The sequence below is a fragment of the Cricetulus griseus genome, chromosome 2, assembly GCF_003668045.3.
Source record: "Cricetulus griseus strain 17A/GY chromosome 2, alternate assembly CriGri-PICRH-1.0, whole genome shotgun sequence".
NCBI classification, from domain to species: Eukaryota; Metazoa; Chordata; class Mammalia; order Rodentia; family Cricetidae; genus Cricetulus; species Cricetulus griseus.
The window spans coordinates 382,639,436-382,664,558 of record NC_048595.1 but is presented as its reverse complement, the minus strand read 5'-3'; the positions used below and the strand labels follow the sequence as shown (position 1 = coordinate 382,664,558).

The window sequence follows — 25,123 nt, the reverse complement described above, 5'->3', positions numbered from 1 at the left end:
ACCCCACTCCTGTGCCTGCTGAAGTGTTAGATCCAGCATCTGCAAGTTCACCAACACTTCTCTTCGTATCATATCAATTCATAGTAGATGTTCAGTAAAGCATACCTCTAAATTAATAATTCACTATTTACATTTTCTCTTGGCTTTTAAAATATACTTTTATTCCCCTTTTGTCAATGAGAATATGTACATGTATGCAGGTGCCTACAGAGGCCAGAAGAGGGTGTCAGACCTCCTGAGGCTAGAGTTACAGGTAGTTGTGAGCTGCCACATGGGTGCTGGGAACTGAACTCTGATCCCCTAGAAGAGCAGCAAGTGCTCTTAACCATGGAGCCAGAGCCATCTACACTCTCTCTCTCTCCCTCTCTCTCTGTCTCTATCAGTGGTCTGTCCCTGGTAGAGTCATGCCCTCCTCCATTAAAGCCTTCACACCAGTTTTTACAGGCAGGTATTCAGTGGTAGCCACTGAGTGGCTGGGTGATACAGAGCTCACACTTCTGACCAGAAAGAAATCATAGCAGAAAGTGGTGCAATAGCAAAGGCAGGTGCCGAGGGCTGCAGAGCAAAGAGAAGGCACTGTCACCAGCCTGTAGGTAGGGTGGAAGGCTTCCTGAAAGAGGGAGCAAGGCTCCTGCTTCCCAGGTAAAGCATGAGTTATTTGGAATAAGGTTAAAAAAGAATCATGAGCTGGGAGGTGGTGGCGCACGCCTTCAATCCCAGCACTCAGGAGGCAGAGGCAGGCAGATCTCTGTGAGTTTGAGGCCAGCCTGTTCTACAAAGCTACACAAAGAAACCCTGTCTCGGGGGAAAAAACAAAACAAAAATCATGAAGAGGCTCCCCCCCTTGGCACCTGTCCTAGGCTCCTGGGTAGAGACAGTACCTCTTAAAATCTTATGACAATTACACAATTTCTTGACTTGCTGCCCCATCCACTGAAAATTAGAGGAGAAGCCCATCTTCCCAGGACCCAACCCAAACCTGGCATCTAGGAGATGCTCAAAGGTGCCCAATAGGAGTGAGTGGTCAAAGGAACCCATTAAATTATTTTAATGCCCAGAATCTGTCCAGGCCTGAGCCAACAGAACAAAGCTCAGCAGGTTTGCGGACCTCCGTGTCCCCCTGGGAGACCTGCCCATTAGTCCACACTTAGTGGGAAGTGAAGGAACCTGAGGAGCATCTTTGCATTTGTACCTCCCCTTCCAAAGGACAGCAACAAGACTGCACCTGCACTCCCAGGACAGATGTCCTGTCACTGAAGCAGGAGATGCATTTAATCTCGTGGCAGCCATGTCAGTGTTGTGGTTATTTGTCACTCAGAAGAGCAGACTCAGAGCCCCATCCCTCAAGCTTCCCTCCCATAAGCAGTTTACAGAGAAGCTCCAGGTGGCACCACAAAATCCCCCACAAACCATCCTTCCCCCTCATCTTTGGAGATGGTGGCCACATGTCTACCCTGCTGGCCAGCAATAGAACAAGAAAACTCAATGTTCGAGGCATCTGCAAATAATAGCACTGCTTTGGTTTTGGAGGCTTAAAAATGCATGTTGGAGCCAGGCGTTGGTGGCACACACCTTTAATCCCAGCACTCGGGAACAGAGGCAGGTGGATCTCTGTGAGTTTGAGGCCAGCCTGGTCTCTAGAACGAGTGCCAGGACAGCATCCAAAGCCACAGAGAAACCCTGTCTTGAAAATCAAACAAAAAAATATACATATTGGACCTGAGAGGAATTCTGAATATCATTCAAAATTAACGTGTGTCCCCTATTTCTACCAAACTACTGATCTGGAGAACTCTACTTTATCATCTGACAAGCACACCAGCTGTTTCCTAACTCTAATCCAACCAGGTAGTCAACCTAATACTAGGAGGTCAGTGCTGAGCTGTAGGCCAAGAACCTGGCTTGGGTCACTGCATAAGATGGACAGTGGCTGCCTTGCGGATGAGCCGCTCAGTCAGGGGTGAGTTGGGTTTCAAGGCATCGCGCTCCATCAGAAGGCTCCTGTGGAAAAACAGAGTTTTTTGTTATAGAACCTTCTAGAAGGATGTGGGAGCATGACTGGCAGGAGCAAATGGGTACAGCCAGCTGGATAATACTTTGATTCTGCCTTAGAGACAAACACTAGAGGTAAGGACTCCAGTGTAGGGCTGCCATTGTGGCTTTGCCTGTCTCAGGGGAAGCCATGGCTCAAGACCTCGTAGCTCATGCCACTGTCACAGTCTAACGCTGAGAACCAGAGGGACAAGACACATGGTGTGTGGCAGGAAGCACATTTAAGATGAGTCCAGGAAAACCAAGTGAAAGAATAGGTAGGTGTAGGGAAGCTTTCATTTAAAGAAAGTAAGAACAGAATCCATCAGAGGTAAAGCCCCTGCTGTGGCTGACTCTTGACACCCTCACCACCAGAATGACTTAGGAGGTAGGGCCTTTGGGTAGGACCCTTGCAATGGGATTCATGTCCCTATAATAAACACAAGGAATCTGCTCTCTAAGTGCTCAGGGGAAGCAAGGCATAGCAAGAAGCTCTGAATCCAGGAAGAGGAGCACACCAGAAACTGAACCCTGCTGGGTCCTGATGCAGGACATTTCAGAGAACTACTAGACAAGATGAGTCTGGTGTGTGAATGAACCACCATGTCTGTGTTTGGTTTGTTTTGGTAACATCCCAAGGACATTAAGATAGAAATAGATTAACAATGGTGGGTCTGTGGGTCGTGAGTGAGGTTAAGAGGCTTGGGCTTGGTACACAGGTAGGGGACAACACCACAGCCAGGGCAGAAATTTATCAGCCTACTTTCTGCTGCTCTAACAAAATATCTGAGGCTGGGTACTTTGTAAAATTAAAGGTTTTATTTAGCTAGGTTTCAGAGACTGGAATTCCAAGACAGAGGCCCTATCTGGCTCCAGATGAGGCTGCTTGGATGGGTGCACAAGGAAGAGAGGCAGAAAGGCAAATGGCTGCATGTAGATGAGGTCGAGCAAACCAAGTGGCTTCGCTCTATACCATTCTCCTTGGAGAGCACTAACTAGGGTTCCTTGAGAATGACTTTAATATCTTCGAGGGTGCGGCCCCAGGACTCCATTCCAGGAGTTCTCTCAACTCTCTTCCCCTTCTCAACAATTCCAAACTGGGGAACACATGTCTAGCATATGAAACCCAAGGGGGTCATACACAAACCATCCCAAACCACAGCAGATGGCTTTTGCCTCTGCAGGGGATGGACTGCAAAGGGAGGTGGGCACTTGGAATGAATGCCCAACCCCTGCAGTGTCTTCCCAGGCAGATTTGCCACCTCTTTCCCTTGAACTACCTCACTTCTCCTATGTAGGACATAAGCTGTGTCACATCTACTCCAGTGTGGGCCACACTGAACCCTAGAATCTGCCTCAGCTCAACCCTCAGCCCCCTCCTCTGTCCACACAGCCCACATCCTCCTAGCTGTACCACAAGCCCCACTTTTTACCCACAGCGGGTCCCCCAAGGGGCTCAACCACTACAGCATCATGTGTGGCTTTCTGTATCTGGATATGGAATGGCAAAAACAAGAACATGTCCATGGCATTTCTAAGTTCAAAGTAGTTCAAATGTTCCCAGCCATTACCTGCACTGCTGAAGGTCTGGCCCAAAGACCAGGGGACCTGCCTAGACCTCTCCTCAAAGGACAGGGTCCCAAGGCCCCTCTCCTTGGCAGGGTGGGTGGTGAGTCAGGGGAAGGAAGGATAAATGGTTAGGGCTATAGGAATTCCTCTACTGGGTGTCCCAGACCCCCCACCCCAGCTTCTAGGTCTATGGCTTTCTCTCCTAACCAGGCCCACTGGCTAAGCGCATTGGGCATTTAGTCTCCCTCCACATCTCCACGGGACACCTCTATGCTCCTCCACCCCCTCACCAGATCCACCATCATCCTCTCCTCACAAATATATTTATGTGACTGTCCATATATTTTTTGTGATGAAGTGTTCCCCTCCACACACACATAGGATCCACATATTCACCCACTCAGTGCTGTGTCCCACATCCAACACAGGAAAGTAAAATACAAGAAGCTGAGGCCTAAAAGAGCAGAGAAAAAAAGGGACAGGGTGTCCCAGGCAGAGGGCAAAGCACATGCAAGGACCTGAGAGCAGGTGTACTAGCTGTCTGTGTAATTCAGCATTGCTAAAATGAGAAGTAAGCTGGGGAGGCAGGAGGCTGGGCAAAAGACCGTTCCCCCTTTCTCAAGTTGAGCCTGCTAAATAAAGAGAACCAAATGCCCAGTTTGCCTCCTGCTTTTTGAACCCCCAAAGCAGAATTACACATGTCAAGGCAGGTGCAGGCATAGGGAAATCATGTGTAGGGGACTAGCCCATGCCTGGCTGTAGGAAGGGCCAAGTGCTCACCGGGCCACATTCTTATGGACGCTGGAGGTGCAGTTGATGGCCGAATGAATCAGCAGCTGGTTGAAGACATCTCTCTATGAAGTCAGTTAGGCAAGTTAGGCACCTGGAATGTGGATCAGGGATGGGCCCCCAACCCAAAGGAACCACTAAGACAAACACCACCCTCATCACATCCCCTGGTGTCGGTGTGAAACAAGAGCACTCATACTGACTACACAGGAGACACCTGGCGGCTAGGTGGTGCACTCCAGCCCTCTGGGTCCCTGTATGTAGCTGGCTTACCTGGGCGTTGCTACCCCCAATCTGGACGATTCGGTAGCGGATTGGCAAGAGAAGTTCTAGGACTTGGTCAGGATTCCCGTTCTCAGCCTCCACAAGGGCCTGGCACAGGGGTAGCCCCACATCTTGTGCCAATTGGTGCTGGCAGTTCTCCCCTGGGGACCTGTCACCAAGACCAAAGCTCAGCATCCACTTCTACAAAGTCCCACCCTGGCAAGGGACGAAAAGTTAGGGCCTTTCACAGCTGCCTGATAGCACTCTGATGGGAACAGGAGGCATAAACATCAGCCCAATGTAGGGAGATGACATGGTTCCCTGTTCCCAGCCTCAGTTTGCCCGTCTGGAAAGTGGTGTAACAGCACAGTAGAGAAATCAGGAATGCAGACGTTGCAGGCAAAGCCTGGGTACCAACAGCCAGTGCTACTGTGGGTACCAAAAAATGTTTCTGTGGCAACCTGTCTTCCCAGGTCACCCTTGTCAGCCAAGAAGGCACCATTTCCAACAGATAAAGAAACTGAGGCTCAGAGCAAGGAAGATACCAACTGGACCCTTGGAAGTCAGATACCTATGAAATATATGCCTGCATGGGTGCCCACATCGGGGACACCCACCTAGAAGCATGGATATCTTCAAAGCTGTGTTCATGGCAGGGCCTTACTCTAAGGTTTCCCCAAGAAGCCAGGGTGACCCCTAGCAGGCCTTGGCTCAGCCCTTGCACTTCTTCACCCTCTCGGCTGGCAGACTTCATGGTCTCAGGATCTCACATACTCGCTGGCCTCCTGTAGGGTAGTCAGCAGCTCCCGTGTGGTCTGGAGGTCCTGTGCACCCAGGGAGGCCATCAGGAAGTGAGCATCATTGAACAGAAGGATGTGGTCTCGGGTGTGCTTCTTAGTCACAGGTAGGACAGCCTGCCACCGCTGGCCAAGAGACACCCCTGGGAACAAAAAGAGGAGCCAAGGGCTTGGTGTGAGGCAGCAGTGTCTTACACTCGGCTCTGGCCCCTCAGAAGCCCATCCAATCTTGTCCTGGTGAGAGGTCAGGAGGCGAGTGGGGCCACTGAGGCCTGTGCTATCCTTGTTTTCCTAGAAAAGCAACAAACCCATGAGGTAAAAGCAAATTTGAAAAATTGTCACAGGTTATCAAACTATTCCTAGTCCCCCTTCCAGACCCCCTAAAAACATGTTTTAAATTTTCTTTATGTAATCACAAGTCTAGTACCTGTGGAGAGATGGCTCAACAGTTAAGAGCACTGGCTGCCCTTCCAGAGGACATGGGTTTAGTTCCCAGTATCTGCATGGAGGCTCACAGCCTTTTCTAACTCCATTTCCAGGGAACCCAATGCCCTCTTCTGACCTCCATAAGCACCAGGTACACAAATACATGCAGACAAAAGTCACATACAAAAAAAAATAGAAGTTGTTAAGTCTAGTACCTGATACACAACGGGCATTCAATAAAAGCCAGTGGTACCAATAAATAACACTCTTCTCCTTAAGTTTGAATTTTCTGGCTCTAGATAATCCAACCTCTACCTCAGACTCCAGCCTCCCACCTCCTTTTCTTCCCTCTTAGTCCTGGAATGATAGATTAGCTTTCTTCTCTAGGGCATTTCCATCCACCCAAAGGGCCCTAGACATCTATTTCTCAGCCTATCAAATTGAATAGTGAGTGCCAGGTGGTGGTGGTGGTGGTGGTGCATTCCTTTAATCCCAGTACACCAGAGACAGAAGCAGGTGGATCTCTGTGAGTTCGAGGTCAGCCTGGTATACAGAGTGAGTTCCAGGACAGCCAGGACTACACAGAGAAACCATGTCTCAAGCCCCTCCCCTCTCCCCCCCCAAATTGAACAGTAATTCTTGCCTCACAACAGTGAGAAATGAGAGGCCTTTCCCAGCCTGCAAACTACTCAGTACCCCACCTCACCCCTCACACCGGGATTGTGGAGCTCCAGCCTTCCTTAGCATCTCTCTGTGTGGGGCATCATCTGGCCCTCCAGCCATGAGCGGGAAGCCATCAGGGCAACTGTGAGGCCTAAGGTGACAAGCTGAGAAGCCTCTGCAATGTCAGAGTTGGGAAATTATCACCTCCTGTGATCTGGGAAAAGAGGCATCAGCCAGTAGCCAGGTGCCACCTGTGCCCTGAAAGGCCTGCCAAGGAGGGGTGGAGAATTGGACAAAGAGCAGCTGAGGCTAGGTCAGTTGTCTTGGACTGTCACGGAGACAGTGGCATAAGCTCACAAGCAAAGCTATAGCTAGGCCCATTCATCTTGAGGCCTGTGGTTCTGGCACCCATCCTAAGGGCCAGCAATCACACTTTCTCTCGTTGTGAAAGGAGAGAGAAGAGATGCAGCTACTTACCTTCCATCTGAAGACGGTAGAGCATGGAGCAGCTGTCCACCACATCTAGCATGGCACCACTGGCCTGCAGGCTGGGGAGGATCTGGAAGACAAGGGCTATGGGAGGGCAGGCTCAGAGGACCAAATAATGACGGATATGAGTACAGCCAGAGTTGCCATCTGAGCCACAAGTGTGACCTGCACAGAGAAAGCTCTCAGCAAACAAAAGCTATAAGCGCCCCACCACAGCCCCCACTAGGGGATTATGCAGCTAAAGGTGCCAGAATGTATCACACACACACACACACACACACACACACACACACACACACACACGAGCCCACTGCACTGTTTGCCCAGGATTAGTGCTGGGACGTGTCAACTGCCACCCCCAGCCCTGTGCCTAAAGCTACTCTAGGAGACTCCTATCTTGCCTCACCTTGTTTCTAGATTCGACTTTGTTCACTAGGAGACCTGTCTAGACCTCAGAGCACACAGTGCGTGTCACCTCCATTTCTTTCTAAGAAGCTTGTTGTGACAGAAGGACTCATCCCAGGGACCCTTGTCTGCTAAGTGTTTCTCTGGTGTTCAGACTCCCACCTCATGAGCACCCTATGCCAAAATTTTATTATGAAGACCTCACTTGGGAGTTCTCCCATTCAAAGCATGCTCAAGGGGTGAGAATTTGAATTTGGGGGAGAGGGCAAGGTTCCAGAGGTGACAGATGGGATGGGGCCCAGTGAGGTCAATATGCTTACTGCAATATTACACAATTTATCATCATTATCATCATCATCACCACCACCACCATCATCATCAGTATTTTATGCATATGTATAGATGTTTACAAAGTGGAGTCAGAAATAGGTTGATAACCAGTAGTTTATTGGAGAAAAGTACTCACAAAATAGAGCCAGTGACTAGGTTTGCACCTGAGCAGGATGGACCCAGCAATGCTTCCCAGTCAGCTCAGCCAGGCGAAAGAGAGCCTCATTAAACCCTTGGTACGTAACTCTGACCACTCCCACTTGGTACCTGTGACCAGGCCCAAGCAGGTGTTGTCAGTGGTACCACTAATCAAGGTTTCTCCCTACACATATGAGTGTTTTGCCTGCATGTATGTCTGTGTACCACATGTGTGACTGATGCCCACACAGGTCAGAAGTAGGCATCTTGTTTCCTGAAACTGGAGTTACAGATAGTTGTGAGCTACCATGTGCGTGCTGGGAACTGAACCTGGGTCCTCTGGAACAACAGTCGGCACTCTTAAACATTGGCCCATTTCTCTAGCCCCACAACTTTTTTTTCTTCCTTTTTTATGTAACACTGGGAGTTGAACCTAGGATCCTAAGCATGCTACACAAATGCTCTAACACTGATATCCCCAGGCCTTTTATAAAACTTTGATTCTGAGACAGTCTCACTAAGTTATCTAGGTTAGCCTTGAACTCACTTGGTAGCCCAGATATACCTTGAGCTTTCAATCCTCTTGCCCCAGCCTCCTAAGAACCTAGGATTTCAGATCTGTAACACCATGGCTTGATTAATTTTTGTAGCATATATCTTAAAACAGTAAAAACAAACAGGAGTCTGGAAAGATGACTCAATGGTTAAGAGCACTGGTTGCTCTTCCAGAGGATCATGGTTCAATTCCCAGTGATCACATGTGTGGTGTTTTGAATAGGTATGGCTCCCATAGAATCATGAGTTTGAATGCTTGACCCATAGGGAGTGGAACTACTAGGAGGTGTGGCCTTGTTGGAGGAAGTTGTCAATGTGGGGATAGAAATCTCAGCTCCTTCTCCAGCACCATGTCTGCCTGCCATTATTCCCTCCATGATGACTTATAGGCTAAACCTCTGAACTGTATGCCAGCCCCAATTAGATGTTTTCCTTTATAAGAGTTGCCATGGTCATGGCGTCTCTTCACAGCAATAGAAATCCTAACATGGTAGCTTACAAACTATAACTCCAGTTTTAGGGGATCTGGCCCCCTCTTCTGACCTTTGCAAACACCAGGCATGTATGCAGTGCACATACATACATGGCAAAACACTGATGAAGCCAAGCCTAATTTGATTCCTGGAACTCACATAGTACAAGGAAAGAATTGATTCCTGCAAGTGTTCTCTGACTTTTGTATATATGTCATAGCATACATACACATACAAAATCAATGTGATTTTTTTAAATGAATAAATCTTTTTTGAATTTGCTTATTTTTATTACATATACAGTGTTCTGTTTGCATATTTGCCTGCACACCAGAAGAGGGCACCAGATCGCATGATAGACGGTTGTGAGCCACCATGTGGTTGCTGGGAATTGAACTCAGGATCTCTGGAAGAGCAGTCCAGTGCTCTTATCCTCTGAGCCATCTCTCCAACCCCCTAAATGTGATTTTTTTTTTTTTGAGACAGGGTCTTACTATGTAACTCTGGCTGTCCTAAAACTCACTATATAGACCAGGCTGGCCTCAAACTTAAAGAGATCTGTCTGCTTCTGCCTCCTGAGTGCTGGGATCAAGGAGTGTACTACTAGGCCTGGCTCTGATTTTTTTTTTAAAGTTAAAAATAAATAAACAAGTCTGGTGGTAGTGGCACACGCCTTTAATCCCAGTACTCAGAAGGCAGAGGCAGGAGATCTATGTGAGTTCAAGGCCAGCCTGATCTACAAAGAGACTTCTAGGACAGCCAGGGCTACACAAAGAAATTCTGTCTTGAAAACACACAAAAGAAAGAAAGAAAGAAAGAAAGAAAGAAAGAAAGAAAGAAAGAAAGAAAGAAAGAAGGAAGGAAGGAAGGAAGGAAGGAAGGAAGGAAGGGAAAGGAAGGAAGGAAGAAAGAAAGAAAAAAAGAACAAAACCTCCCTAAGATACCCATCTGAAAGGACAGTGATAGTCAGAGACTACCTTAGCCATGTCAACCTCCAAACATCATGGGTGAACAGTAAGGAGTCAGAACATGGCTCTTGACAACAGTCAATTCCATGAAGTCTGGGGGCATCCTCCCACCATTTACTCTGGCTGGAACAATGCCAACAGGCCCAGAGGCTATGAGAGACAAAAGCTGACCGCAGCAACAAACCATAAACAATGTGAGCTGCACTTACATGGTTGTCATAGATGGTTAGTGCAGCCTCATATTCTCCCTGTAAAGGTGAAATTGCTGTGGTTAACATCTGGAGAAGTCAAAAGGAGATATACTAGAAACATCTGACCAAGGCCCCCACTAAGGGAGATGGGCAGGGCCCAGTGGCAGCCCAGCATGGAGAGAGGAGGTGACCTCAACCTTTGTGCCATGGGTCTTGCCTTACATGTAGTTTTATCTCTGGGCATCTTAGAAGCCTCCATGTCTTTCTCTATGGTAGCAGTGCTGCAAGAAGCACCCTGACAAATGGGTCACTGCCCATCCCCACCATCTGTCCCCACTCCTTGTCGTAGAATTATTTCTGGTGCTGAAAGTCCAATCTGAGACCCTCCTTGTATTCCAAGCAGTAAAGAGTCACTTGGTTCCAAACCATCTGTAGTGATGTGACAGTATCCACTGTGGGCTCAGATGTTTGAATATTTGGTCCCTAGTTGGTGGCACTGTTTGTGCAGGCTTAGGAGGTGTGGCCTTGCTGGAGGAAGTAGGGGTGGGGCTTTGAGAGCTTAAGGCCTCACTTTCTCTCAGTCCATGCTGCTTTGTGCCTGGAAAATGTTGAGCTCTCAGTGTCCAGTTCCTGCAGCCATGTTTGCAGCTAGCTGCCATGCTTCCCCGCCATGATGGAGGCTCTCATGCCTCTGGAGACAAATGAAGCCTTCCTTCTACAAGTTGCTTTGGTTACAGTGTTTTATCACAGCAATAGGAAAGTAACTAATAAACTACTCGAGTCCCACTTCCCAAAAGTGAGAAAAACATCTCTGAGGAACACAACATGCAAGGCTCTTGGAATGTGAATGCTATATTGCTTCAGACACTACCTGTGCTGGACAGTTTTATGTCACCTTGACACAAACTAGAGTCATCTGAGAGGAGGGAACCTCAAATAAGAAAATGCCTTAATTGTAGACAAGCCTGTAGGGCATTTTCTTAATTAGTGATTGATGGGAGAGGGCCCAGCTCTCTGTGTGGAGACACCCCTGAGCTGGTGGTCCTAGGTTCTCTAAGGAAGCAGACTGAGCAAGCCATGCTGAGCAAGCCAGTAAGCAGCATCCTTCCTTGGCTTCTGCATCAGCTCCTGCCTCCAGGTTCCTTCCTGCCCATTTGAGTTCCTGCTCTGGCTTCCTTCAGTGATAAACAACAATGTGGAAATGTAAGCCACATAAATCTGTTCCTCCCCAACTTGCTTTTGGTCATGGTTGTTTCATTACAGCAGTAGAAACCCTAAGACACTATCTTTTGTACCAACACACAAAGGTGCAGCATGGAAGTCAGACACATAGCATGGACATAGCATGGGCTCTTCTCTGGACATCTGCCCTGGGTGAGATAAGCCAAAGAGACAAACATCCTACCTTTTCGATCAAGTACAGGGCCCAGTGCCAATAATTATGGCAAGCAAGCATATCAGAGTCCTGCAGAAAGAATGAGAGAAAGCCTGAGCTCTGTTGGCTGGGCCTAAGAGTTCAGTTGGTATCATGTATGAACCCCAACATTGAATAAACTAGGTATGGTGGGCCACACCTGTGATTGCAGCACACACACTGTGATCCCAGAGGGAAAAAACAGAAGATCAGAAGTTCGAGTTTGGGCTGGGGAGATGCTCATTTGGTACAATGTTTGCTGTGTAAGCCTTGAAGAGCTGAGTTTAAATCCCACACCTATGTAAAAGCTGGACATGGAGGTGTGTGCCTGTAATCCCAGGGGGAGCCTGGAGGTTTTCTAGCCAGTCAGTCTTGCCTAATCCATAAGCTCCAGGTGCTAGGGAAGCAACTCTGCTCAAAAAAACAAGATAGATGGCAACTGAGAAATGACAATGTGGCTTCCACAAGCACACATATGCATGCGCACTTACACCAACATACATGTTCGAACACATAGGTATACATACACAAGTGGGGTTGGGGGAGTGTGTGTGTTCTAGGGGAGGAATATGGAGGAAAGGAGCCAGGCCAACTGGTGGACAGGGCCAACTAGTACTCGACACCCTACCCACAAAACCTTGCAGTATCTGCCTGGGGAACCCCAGGAAAAAGTAGCCTCTCTTGCTTTAGGTTCCGGGTGGACCCTGGAATTTTCCAGACCCTGGGCATCTTTAGAATGGGCTGCATGTTCAGAAACCTCCCAGTAAGCCAGTTGCACCTAGAACCATGCCTGGAGATGCTGGGAATTGGCTTGGCTGTCAAACACAGTCCTAGCCTAGGGAATTGCTCAAGAGGGATGCTGGTGGTCACTGCATCCGGCCTGGTCTCTGAGGCACTGTGTATCTATTACTCAGTGGCAGGCTCTGGGAAGGACTTACTTCCCTAGCTGGTGGTACCCTTGGAGCCTGCTGTGGCACAGAAGGACAAGGCAGCAAGGACACCTGGATAGGTGGCCAGGTCATGTGCCAGAGGCAAGTCCAGTGAAAACAGGCACACATGGAGGAAGAAGGGCCACCACAGCTAGTGGGCAAGGAGGACATGGCCCCAGAGGGGGCACCAACCAGTCAGGAGCAAGGAAGAGTAAAATTGGGAATATGGAATAGGGACAATGAGGCCACAGAGTGTTCAGGCCATGGGAAGGGTCAGGCTAAGCACGAGGGGTCTGAATCACCCTAATCCCCATGTGCTAGCCCTACATCAGTGGACCATCACCCCATCAGCCTGCCTGTCTTCCACCTACTGCATCATGTGGTCCAGAGAAACACTCCACCATCCCATGTGGAGCCTGCTGGGAGCAACAGAAGCACATGCAACTCAGGGCCCTAAACATACCCACTCTTGCCAGGCTCTTATTGCCCTAGTACCCTTTGGGTCCATTCTTTCATAGCAAAATCCTCTCGCAGACCCCAATTGTACATTTGTAAAATGCTGGCAGATGTTGGAGTGTTGTGGAGCTCCCAGAGTATGCTTGGCTGTCAAGGATGCCTCTAAGCTGATCCTAAGCTCCCGGGGAACTAAGCCACATCTGTAAGTCCCACCCAACAAGTCTTGGTGGAATTCCATGTATCGGACTGGATCGTCCAGTAGATGAACACTACCAAGACTCAACTCATACCTTCCAGTGGCCTTCGGTGTGCTGCATGAACTCCAGCCCATCTTTGACCTCTGCTCTCATCTCATGTATATGGGCAATAGTGTGCACTGACCACGCATCTGTCGGTTCAATAGATAAAGCCTGCATGAGGTAGGCGATGGGAGGACAAAGAAAATGGAGGTTAGCCTGGCTGCCTGGGCCCAATAAGAGCAACGATGGGACTGGGCTCTAACTCAGAATAATTGCAATCCCAACACCAGCCCCATTTCCTATGTGCCTGGGGGGAGGTACCAATGTGTGCCTTACCCACCACAGCAGGTTGCTGAGGAGGGCATCATTGATGGCCTCACAGATGAGGAAACTGGAGCTCAAGGAGGTCAGGACTTGCTCCTGGGTACACCCCAGTCATCTTCAATATACTACCCAGGAGCTCTATGCCTCAGTTTCCCATGGTGGCTTCTAGGGCTGCCTTCCTTTCTGGGCTATGAGAACAGTGTTGACCTTGACATCCTTTTGTGGTGAATGACAAGAGGTTGTCCCTCCCACTTATACTCAGGAGGTGGACACAGGTGGCTTCCTGAGTTAGAAGCAACTGGTTCTAGCGACACTGTTGCTAATGACAACATCTACATGAACCCTGAGCTCCACGATGAGGCAGAGGGACGCATGAACTGACTCTTACTTCTTTGTCCATCTATTAACCAGATCAGTTCATGTTTATGGAGCACCTCCTAGGGCTGGGCATGAAGCAGTGAACCGGGGGTCACTGCAACCCCATCACTGGCTTGTACTTAAAGCCCCACACCACATCATGGGTCCCCAGGCCTGCTTTCTCTGGTGTGTAGAATTGCGAGTGCTTCTGCACTGGCCTGGCACCTGCAGCAAGGAATTTGGCAACATGTCCCCAGCAGTCTCTGGTCCCTGCTTCTGTCCCTCAGGTTTCACAGTCTTGTCCACTCCATGTGGGAAGACAGGGGTCACACAGCATGTTTGGAAGGCCTTGGGGCAGGGAGCCTGAGCACTAGGACAGCTGGGGACATGGCAGGGTACATCCTGAGCATGGGTGAGCATCCCTCTAAGGAACACCTCTAAGCATCTGCTTTCGCACAGGGTAGTTGAGAACTAGGACTCAGCCTTGTTCTTTCGGACCAGCATCCTCTCTCAACTAGAGCCCTTGCATGGCTCCCTGGGATACTCCAACTCTCTGCCTACCCCTCATGACTGGGGTTGACCTGCTGGGCTTGCTGTCACCTTGTGAGGTCACTGTAGTTCAGGGGAGCCTGGTGCTGTCCACCCTTGCCTTGTAGAAACCTGGGGGACACAGCTATAGTCTCGTTTTCATATCTAGCAACTGTTTGTGGGGGTGGAGCAAAGGTCAGTGTGGCCTATAGCTGGAACAAAGGGCAGGAAAGAGCAATGGGTAGGAGTGCTATTCTGCCACAGCTTGTTTCTTGGAAGACTTGAGTCTGCATCCTCGGCCATCTTTCTTTGGAATCAGCTTGTCACAGTGCCACTCAGAGCTCCTTCAACTGTTCTGCTGTCCAGATGCCTAGGTGGTTCCCCCAACCAACGAGGCCTTCCTGTGGCTTGGCCACAGATGGGGTATCTGGCTATCCTGATCATAGAGCTTAGATGGCCAAGAAGCTACCTGGAGCCCTCAGGGCTGACTCGGAGCTAAAAAAAAAAAAAAAAAAAAAACCCAAAACCCCAAACCAAAACCAAACAAAAACCTTCACCTGATCCCTGAATCTGGATTTCGTCTGATTCAGGCAATCATCAGACACCCTGAGGATGCTGTCCTGAGGAGGGCATATTTCAGGCCAGCTGAGGCAATGCCTGGTTTGGGAACCATAGCAGGGATGTTGGGAAAGCTAAGATTTAGTCCAGGCTGTTTAAGACGGCCATCTTGTCAGCTGGCCTAGGTAACAATCTGACCCCTGAGCTTTACCAATATGGGAGGCTCTGCCTAGCCTCTCTCTGAGCTGCAGCTCTCTTGCCTGGGCACCAAGATGTTTAACAGTGTGGGCAGAGACCATTGGCAGGAGCAGGAGTGCACAAGTGCCAGTTGTGAACCTGGACCAAGAGCATACGTCACCCTCTTTGCATGGCAATACCTCCTTGCACCTTAGTTTCTATTCTTGCAAGCACGAGAGTGGCAGACAAGGACTCCCAGAGCCTGAGCTATCTCGCATCCAGGGCTGTCACTTGACCCTGGCTTCAGGCCCACAGGGGAGTTCCCAGAACTCCAGATCAGCCAGCACATCCCAGCAGAATACTGAACACAGGGCCTGAGGCTGAAACATCTAGCAGGATCCACACTGACTCCACCCCTCCCACTGGTAAGCATCCAGAGTGATAAGTGATAGCTAAGAGACAAGCCTGTGGGTATGACAAAGACACCCCACACACACTCAGGGAGAAAGAACATAACAAGATCAGGCCCTGACCTTTGAAATCTCCACCCACTTCAAGCCTCGTGGGGCATGGCTAGATCCAGTGGAAAGGTAAAACTCAAAGAGGAAGAACAAATGTTTATATGGCTCTCCTATAGCAATTGGCCCTCTAGAGCCAACTGGGATTCACAGAAGCACAGAGCCACCACTCTGGTAACTTCTGAGTATAAGAGCCACCACCTCCTCCCTGAGTCTCACTGCCTCATCTGTTCCAGGGACCTTGGGAGGCTTAGAGGAGTGATGGACAGGTAGCTGCTTGCCCTATCAATAGCCCCTCCCAAGAGGACATTCCAAAGTGGGGAGGGGGTTGCTTGGTCCTCAAATGAGGGGCCATACCCTGCAGGGCTTCACAGCTTGAGAAGAGCCCACTCACCTCTTTGGCAAGCTTTTGTGCCTGGTCATAGAAGTTGGTTTCCATCAGTCCGAAAGAGTAGATGCCTTTCACATAGCTGAAAAACAGAGAAAAGACTTCGTAACCAGGAAACCATAGGAGCAAGTGGGATGGAGTCCCCCAGCAGGATTGGCTGGAGTACACACACCCAGGGCTTGTATGTGACTGTTTGGACACAGGGACTTCACAGATGGGACCGAGATAAGATACAGTGAGTGGCAATCTGATCACTGTTGTCCACTTTGTAAGAAGGCCGTGCAGAGCTGGTGTCAAGCAAAAAAGATTTGCTGACACCCTGATTCCGCTCAGGCCTTAGGCAAGAGTCAGCAATGAAAGTCTGACTCATGCCCCCAACCCAGAGAGGAGCTGAGCTCAGCAGTTTTCTTTTTTAACTTCCTTTAGTTCAAATATCTACTTTCTCAGACATCAACACAGGGTCTCTCCACGGAGGATGACACAGTCTATACGCACCTTCCTGGGAAGTCTGGCACTATGGGTAGCATCTCTCAGGCTTCTGTGCACCATCCTTCACCCAGCCTGGGAATACCCACTGACCAGCCCACAGAATTGATTCCATGGCCCTGTTTGTCTAGCTCACCCTCCAATCTGGCCCACATACTCTGAATGACCACATACTTGCATTTCTCAACAGTATCCCAGGCACTGAGCCCCCAAGACTGAGCCACCTGTGACCAAGGGGCTCTATACTGTGTGAGCAAAGACAGAAGCTGCTGTCTAGGACTCGGGTATCACTTCTACTGTCACACAAGGGCAAATGGCAGCTTTTACTGGAGATCAGTGACTTGCAGGTGACTTTTAAAAATATCTACCACTCGGAAAGCAGAGGCAAGCTGATCTCTATGATTTTGAGGCCAGCCTGTCTTCAGAACTTGTTCCAAGTCAGCCAGGCAGGGCTACACAGAGAGACCCTGTTTCAAAAAATGAACAAACAAACAGATTGATCAAGAGCTTATGGAAGGTCAGGTACTATTAGCTTGTGAGTTGTTTAATCATCAGTTTGGCTGAACCATGGTACCTGGATCTGTGGTCAGGCACCATTCTAAGGGGTTACCACAAAGATATTTATATCAGATGTGTACTGTGGAATTATCCTTCTGTACACTGTGAATATGTATTACTATCATTGGTTAATAAAGAAGCTGATTGGCCTGAAGCATGGCAGGATAAAGTTAGGCTGAACAACTAAACTGAGGATACTGGGATGAAGAAGGGCAGAGTCAGAGGAAATGCCAGCCAGCCGCCGAGGAAGCAGAATGTATAGAAAATGAGGTAACAAACCACGAGCCACATGGCAAAGCACAGATAAGAAATATGGGTTAATTTAAGTGTAAGAGTTATCTAGTAACAAGCCTGAGCTATTGACCAAGCATTTATAAGTAATATTAAGCCTCTGTGTCAGTTATTTAGAAGCAGGCAGCCAGGACAGGAAAACTTCACCTACAGATGTACTTTTAAAATCAGAAGATTTAGAGACAAACAAAATTCTCAATAATATGAGGGTAGCTCTCATCCAACCAGGTGATGATTATAGAGAAAAAAATCCCAGAAAGAAAAAGGCACTCTTTATATATGAAGAGGAAGTTGACTTTTGTGGGAATTTCTAGCCTGTCACCCTGCCCTACAGGTTCTGAATTTTCCAGATGCTACCTAAGCTGCTCCCTGGAGAATACTCCTTTTCCTGGTAGCAACTGGTGTATCCACAGGTCATTGCTCTAACCATCTTGAAAATAGAAAAGGATGTGGTCACAGAACCCTTGGCCTTGTACAGATGAACAAGGAACAGCTAGGCTGTTCATTGTGTAGTGGCTCATTACCTGTAATCCCAATACCCAAGAGGATGAGGCAAAAGACTGCCATGAATTTAAGGCCAACCTGGGTTACAGAATCAGATCCTATCATAAAAAATTAAAACTAATGACAGACATGAAGTATGGGCATTAAGCTTTGCAGAATATAATCTTGGGGATGCTTGTTACTACAACAAAAAAATCCTATCTGACTGATACACAGCGGTGCCATCTCATTCACAAGATGGGATGAAGAAAAAGAAGTCTTTGAGATTAGCATCAGGAGTCTCGTTATCTTTAGGTTGGGGCCAATAGAGTTTCTATGCCTTTAGGACAGAGGAGAGAAACTGAAGAATGAGGTGATGTGGCTTCTTGCTGGCATGTACCTGTTAAGGGGGATGTCAGGTGTCCAAAAGGGGTAAATTCGAGCCACAGAATCCCGCATCTGCTCCTGGAAGCCCAGGTAGAAGTAGGCATCATGGGAAAACTTCAGGGCCAACATGTCTGTGGGGTGGTCCCGGAGGATCTGTTCCCAGAGATCACAGGCTTTTGGGAAGTTTCTGCAAGCCAAGAACACACTGAGCATGAAGTCCACATCCACATGAAGTGGAAAGCCATCCTATGTCATTATCTGCCTGAGATGCTTTAAGCAATTATGTCTGGAGCTGGGGAGATAGCACAGTGGGTAAGAGTGCTTGCTGCACAGCATGAGGACCTGAGTTCAAATCCCCAGCAGCAGAGTAAAATTCAGGCATGGCCATGCTCCTGTAATCCCAGTGGTGGAGAAAGGAGGGTTTCTGGGGCTTGCTGACCACCAATCTGTTGGAAAGACCGTGAGCTCTAGATTCAGTGAGAGACCTTGTCTTAAGGGAATAAGATGGGGAACAATAGGATGGGACACTTGACATCCTTGTCTGGCCTCTGAGCACAAGGGCACATGCATACCTTACCAACACAGACGTGGGCACACACTACAACACACCCCTGCATACAAAAATAAATTATATAGATATATAATATGCATGTGTGTCATGCATGGATCACGAAACTAAAAAGGAGTGCAATCTGAAGGGAGGAGGAAATAGAAAAGGCAATGGACTATGTGTGACATGAAAGCAGAGGGGCATTCTTGGGGGAGGAAGAAAATAAGCCAGAGTGGGGCTGGGGTGTGAGGACAGATAGTTGGGGTGGTGGTGAAGGAAAACAAGGTCTGGTAACACCCATTGCTTTATATACTAATAGTAATTCATAAAAAGAGAAACTGTTTCTAACTGAGAAAAAGAAATTCCATTGAGAGCTAGGGGGATGTAGTTGGAGCTTGCTTAGCAGGCAGGGTTCTGGAGTCCATACCCAACACTGCACAGTTTAAAAAATGTTATAGACATACATATGTACTCATTTTCAATGTTAGGTTATACCTCATAAAATTCAAAAACCTGTGGGAAATTTTACCTTCTCATTCAACTTCAAGAAGAAAACCAGGGGACCTGGAGATGGCTTAGTGGTTAGCAGCACTTGCTGCTTTTACAGAGGTCCCAGATTCAGTTCCCAGCACCCCCAGTACAGCTTAAAACCATCTATAATGCCAATGGCAGGAGTTCTGGTGCCTTCTCCAGTTCTCCTTAGACACCAGGCACATGCGATACACAGACATACATATAAGGAAAACACTCAAGATACATAATATAAATAAATCTTTAAAAGAAGAGAAAAACAGGTTTGCTTGGTGTGTGTGTGTGTGTGTGTTTGTGTGTGTGTGTGTGTACACACACACATGTGGAGGCCAGAGGACAACATCAGGTGTCCCCATCAATTGATCTCCCCCTAACTTCCATAGTCACTCATTGAACCTGGACCTTACCAATTCAGCCAGACGGGTGGGACAATGAGCGCCAGGGATCTGCCTGTCTACCTCCCCTTGGCTTTTTGCCTGGGTGCTGGGCATCTGGACTCAGATCCCTAAACCTGTGTAGCATGCATCCTATTAGCTGAGCCTTCTCTTCAGGACAGCTTACCTGTCTGAGCAGACAGAGGGACTACCCTGGAGAACTGTGGGAAAGGAGGCAGGGAACCATCTGGAAGGTAGAGAGCTGATGCACACAGTGTTGGAATCCTGAACATACACTAAAGACCTGTATGTTGAAGGCTGAGTGTCTCAGCCTGAGGTACTGTTGGGGAGTGGGGCAACCTTCCAGAGTTTGGGTCTGGTGGTATTCTATTAGGTCACTGGAAGCATACCAGTGGGGGGAACATTAGGACCTTGGTCCCGTCTTGACTTTCCTGACTGCTATGAGGTGAGCAGCCTCCTCTACTACCTATTACTACCATGAAGCACAAACAATAGAGTAAGTGCCCAAGGACTGAAGCCTCTGACACCATATGCCAAAATAAGTATTTCTTCCTTATAAATAAATGTATTGTCTCAAGCATTTACAACAGAAAGCTGTCAAATACAGACTTCAGGGCAAGAAACAAAAAGGTCAATTGTTTCCTTCTCTCCTAGATGCTGTGATTAAAATAATAACCATGTGAATGAACCATAGCTATTCTGAACCCTAAACCAGAAACCCTCACTAAATACTTCATTCAGCATTCAATTTGGGGTATAGCAGGCCGGTGAGACTATTAACCTCTGAGGCATCACCTTGCACAAGCTTAGAGTCCCAACCCCCAGCCCAGGGAGGCCCCTCACCCCTTGGCAAACATCTCCACTGCAGACACATGCAGCTGCTCCCGAGGTGTCAGAGTCTGGGTTTGGGAAACTTCCATCATCGTCTTCACAGCCAGGTCCAGGTCTTTGTCCAACTTCACAGAGCTTCCCGTGCCAATGAGCACAAGGCCATTAGAGATGGCATGACCCATGGCTGAAAGAAGATTGGAAAACAGCTGGTCACTCAGCCTAGCCCATCTCCACATTCCCAAGGTCTGAGCCACACTGGGTACAGGTTCACTGTGTGTGAGGCCCTTTTCAAAACCTGGATCTCAGCCAGGCGGTGGTGGTACACACCTTTAGTCCCAGCATTCCAGAGGCAGAGGCAGGTAGATCTCTGTGAGTCCCAGGCCAGCCTGGTCTACAGAGTGAGTTCCAAGACAGCCAAGGCTACACAGAGAAATCCTGTCTCAAAAAACAACAAAACAACACCCCCCCATCTCAGCTTTGACTTTCAGCAGGCAGAGGATGAAGCAGCACCTTCTAAGTAACTGAGGTTATTTTTTTAACTGTGCTTTCTGTTGAACCCCGAGGTCTGAAGTACTTCCCTCTGCATTGGCTTGTATTATTGCTAAAACCAGCCCAGACCTCCTGGGATGCTCAGTGGATGCCATACAGGGAGCTGAATCAAAGCCCTGGAGCACAGACTGCATTTCCATTTCACTGTCCTCACACATGATGGTGAGGATGGTGGTCCTTAGTGAAGGCAAGGTCCCATGCCCTACCCATGCTTCCCAGCCTCATCTCCAGAAAAGAAAGGTGTTCCCTGATTTTCAGAACTCAATCACTGCCACTGGCCTAGAAAAAAAGAACCATGGTACTAGGATACCCCCTAGCCCAGCTAGTGGACCCTGCTTACAGAGTAAGTCCACTCTGACCACTAGCTGTCCCTGTGGCTGCATTTGGCTTGCCCTGCTTTTCTCTTGTCTCTACTCATCCTGTCCTTGCCAGGTTAATAGGACCCTTGGCTTTAGCTAGGCTAGGCTGCTGCATGTGTTAAGAATGTCCCTAACATCCATCTTCATCTTAGAAGTCTTCTCAAATGCCAGGAACCTCACCCCATCCTCGGACCACCCATCTTGGATTCTGAAATGTATTGGACTAACCTCCCCCAGCTCGCTACACACAAAGCCTGCCCATGAACTAGGTTTAGTCCTCTATCCCCATCCAGCACTAGAGATGTCCTGAGTCCTGAGACCCCTGACAAAAGTTTCAGAAGCCATCCCTTGTGTGCTAGGATTCTGGACTTTAGAGCCAGCAAGACTCAGGTATGTGTCTCACTTTCACTGAGCTCTGGTTTCCTCATCTAAGAAGTGAAGCTGATGCCTTCATCAAACTGATGATAGTTAGAGAAAAGATCTAGAGCCTTCTAAAGAAATGGCATCCTCATGGGAGCAACTGTTGTTCCGAACACAAAAGTAGTTGTCGGGGCTGGAGAGATGGCTCAGAGGTCAAGAGCACTTACTGCTCTTCCAGAGGTCCTGAGTTCAATTCCCAGCAACCACATGGTGGCTCACAACCATCCGTTATGAGATCTGGTGCCCTCTTCTGGTGTGCAGCTATACATGGAAGCAGAATGTTATATACATAATAAATAAAATCTTAAAAAAAAGTAGCTGTCATCATCCCCCCCTCTGTGCAAGTATCAACTCAGTTACTGTCCCCAATATGTCCCATACCCTCACCCCTCCCCTCACCAAGTGAGTCCCAGTGTCAGGGCGTGTGAACAGTATTCCTTTACCTAGGGAGAAACTCACCAAAGGTTGGATCTGCTGCCTTGAGCTTTGACAGGCAGCCCTCGATGCCACCAAGACTCTTGTCGTTGGTCCACTTGACATACTGGAATGAGAAATGCAAAACTAGTCTGATCTAAGTGGAGCCCTTAGATCGTATCGTTGAAAGCATGTATCTAAACTTGAATTTTTTTGGGGGGGGAGTCGGGGTTCTGGAGTTCATGGTAGGATCCTTCACTTGTGTGGAAGTTACCTGGGAATGAATAAAGGTCTTAGTCCAGCTAACGTGAGATGAGCCTCAGGACAGGACCCCATGCCTACATGGCAGAGCTTACCACAAACCTTCAGCAGACCACAGTGGGACGCTGAGAAGGCTCAGCATAATTCATTGCTGTCCACTCTTGAACTGGGGACCTTGGGAATAGGGCTAGTGGGGCTGGCAGAGACACTTCCCATGTTGTTGGACCTCTGTGGCCAAGTGCATATTTTTACTGCAATGGGATTGACAGACTTATTCACCAATTGAAAGCCCTCCTCAGAATCCTTTAAGGAGGACACAAGTCTCCTGGCAGGCATACCTGGGTCAAGGTGGCATCAAACACCTTGCAGGCTTCATTGCTTGTGGTTGAGAGTGGGAGCCCAGCATCCTTCCACGCCTACACAACAGGGAAGGAACACCAGAATTTACTGAGCTGAGCCTCCAAACCCTTGGTTAACCCCCTGAAGAACATCTAAGAGCGCCCAGTGAGTAAATGGGAGACAGTAAATGGGAGTCTCATTAGCAGGAGCGATGGGAAGCCTGGCCCTGGGTGTATATCTGGAAGGATGTCTGGCTTGTAACCTGCCTAGCAAGGTGTGTACTCCCTGCCAACACTGTGTGGGAGGAGTTGGACCAGTTGGAAATCCTTCAGATTATAATAGCTGCCCTCAGGGTGCACAATGCCAGTGTCCCTCTAGGGCATGGGACATGACCTTTAGTCCTGCCCAGCAAAGATCTGCACCTCCCAGACTTGGAAGTTAGGAGGTTGTGCTGCTCCTACTTTCATCTTCCTTGTCTGAAAAATGGGCTCAAGGTCCTGGCCCTGGATGGCTTCATACGAAAAGCTTCCTGGAGTCAAGCCCAGTGCAAGAGCTTTCTCTGGTGCCCCCTGACTGGGAACCACTAGGTAGTCCCCTCCACCCTCAGCAGCAAAGGCACAGAGCGGGAGGTCCCCTGCCTGACTCGGGTGACCTGCAGGTTTGCTCCTGACTGCTCAGCCTTGGGCCAACTCCCGAACCCAGGAGGACCCAGCTGAGGGGGTGTGCGTACCTGGCAGTCTCGCAGTGACATGGTTATGGTTTTGGTCAGCAGAGCGAGGGCCACCAGGTTAAGGCTCTTGGAAGTCCCCGAAGCCTTCCGGGGAAGTGAGGGTGTAGTTGACTGCGGAAGGGGGCGGGGCGAGGGCGGCAGAGCTCCACGATCGCTCACTGGTGGCTTTGGACACACGTGTCCAGCTCAGGGACCAGACCGGCCCGCCCCTGAAACCCGGGGTGGGTGTGGGAGATGTGGGTGTGGGTATGGGTAGTGAAGGGGGAGGAGGTGGGGGAATGGGAGGGCAAACCTGGGCACCCTAGCCGTATTCCCCAGCTAGGGTGCTCTTAACTAGCCTGGTGGCTCCAGCTCCTGCTACCAAACTCCACCCCGCTAGAGGTGCCCAGCTTAGGTTTGAGAGTCAGTGTCCTCCTTGTCCTCTGATTATGTGGGTGCCCGCGGTCCAGCCTCTCTCAGCCTGAGCCTCCTTCACTAGGTCAGAGGCCGTCTGGAGGCTTGGAAGACTTGGGAGCCTTGGGCCAGTGCTTGGAGACTCATGCATCTGTACTACTGAGCTACATTCCCTCCTCCCCTTTTTTTTTTTCCAGTTTTGAGTTAGTTTTAGTGAGTTAGTCTCACTAAATTGCCCAAGCTGGTCTTAGATTAGCTTTGTAGTTTAGGTGGGCTTTGAACTTGGGATCCTCTTGCCTAGAATTGTTACATTACTTGTCTATAATATCTGACAGCAATACAGATCTGTCACAACAGGCCTAGCTGTCACTTGCAAGTTCTAGGTAGCCCTCCTCCACCTGCCAGCCTCGGGCACTCACAACTCAGTTTTTAGAGAATTCCTCACTGACAAGCTTCACCCATGAACTCCACTGATGCCTTGGGACAGTACCCCTCCCTTCTCCTGGGCTTGGAGGATAACACAGTTCCCCTTGCTCCCTATAGAAGTTTCTACCCAGTGTGTGGGAGTCAGGTGAGCAGGGAGGGTGCAGAGACAGATCCTGTCTTTGTTTAAAATGTTGGTATTTTGACAATAGTCTCACCATGTAGATCAGGCTGGCCTTGAACTCACAGAGATCCACTTGCCTCTGCATCCAGAGTGCTGGGATTAAAGTTGTGTGCCTTCCCAGCTGGCATTGATACCATCCTAACAGCAAACATGGTTGGAGGTAACTCTAATGTCTTTGGATTTGACAGTGAACTACTAGACACAGCACTGAAACATCTACCACTAACAAAATGGATCAGTTGAACTTTACTAAATTAGCATATTTTGTGAACCAAAGGACACTTGTGAGAGCCAAAGTTACATTTTAAGTTTTAATTGCTACGCCTTAGAGATCCATGAAACAAAAATGTCTCTGATCTGCAAGCCCCTGCCCAAGGACAGATAGTTCCTGAAATACTGGAGGCTTTTGTTTATGGATGATAACAAGCCACACATTTTCATTCCCCTAAGTAGATTTGTTTGACCCATCTGCTAAGGTTGTGCTTGATCACATGTGGGCAGGATGTTCACAAGCAGAAAATATGTCAGGATGTACGATTGCCCCTGATTGGATATAGGCTCCA

General features: G+C 48.7%; 1 protein-coding gene across 1 annotated transcript; it reads right to left on the bottom strand.

The window, feature by feature from the left end:
* Positions 1-257: 257 nt before the first annotated feature.
* Ttc38 (tetratricopeptide repeat domain 38) lies at positions 258-23,681 on the bottom strand. The gene is made up of 14 exons (XM_027396192.2): positions 23,561-23,681; positions 22,830-22,907; positions 22,276-22,357; positions 20,501-20,672; positions 18,195-18,368; positions 15,983-16,058; positions 13,178-13,297; positions 11,494-11,553; positions 10,107-10,145; positions 7,017-7,098; positions 5,428-5,593; positions 4,663-4,822; positions 4,381-4,454; positions 258-2,001 (listed from the first exon to the last, which is right to left on the bottom strand). Exons 1-14 carry the CDS (start codon positions 23,579-23,581, stop codon positions 1,908-1,910), a joined length of 1,398 nt encoding a protein of 465 aa, XP_027251993.1. The 5' UTR covers positions 23,582-23,681; the 3' UTR covers positions 258-1,907.
* Between the last annotated feature and the right edge of the window lie 1,442 nt (positions 23,682-25,123).

What these genes read in the sequence shown, in the direction of transcription:
- Ttc38 (XM_027396192.2), bottom strand. Translation starts at nt 23,581, where the DNA reads ATGTCACTGCGAGACTGCCAG. An exon ending in CACAAAAGCTTGCCAAAGAG is followed by an intron (nt 13,298 to 15,982) that starts GTGAGTGGGCTC and finishes TACCTCATGCAG; the next exon opens with GCTTTATCTATTGAACCGAC. An exon ending in TTGGGGGTAGCAACGCCCAG is followed by an intron (nt 4,455 to 4,662) that starts GTAAGCCAGCTA and finishes CTGACTTCATAG; the next exon opens with AGAGATGTCTTCAACCAGCT.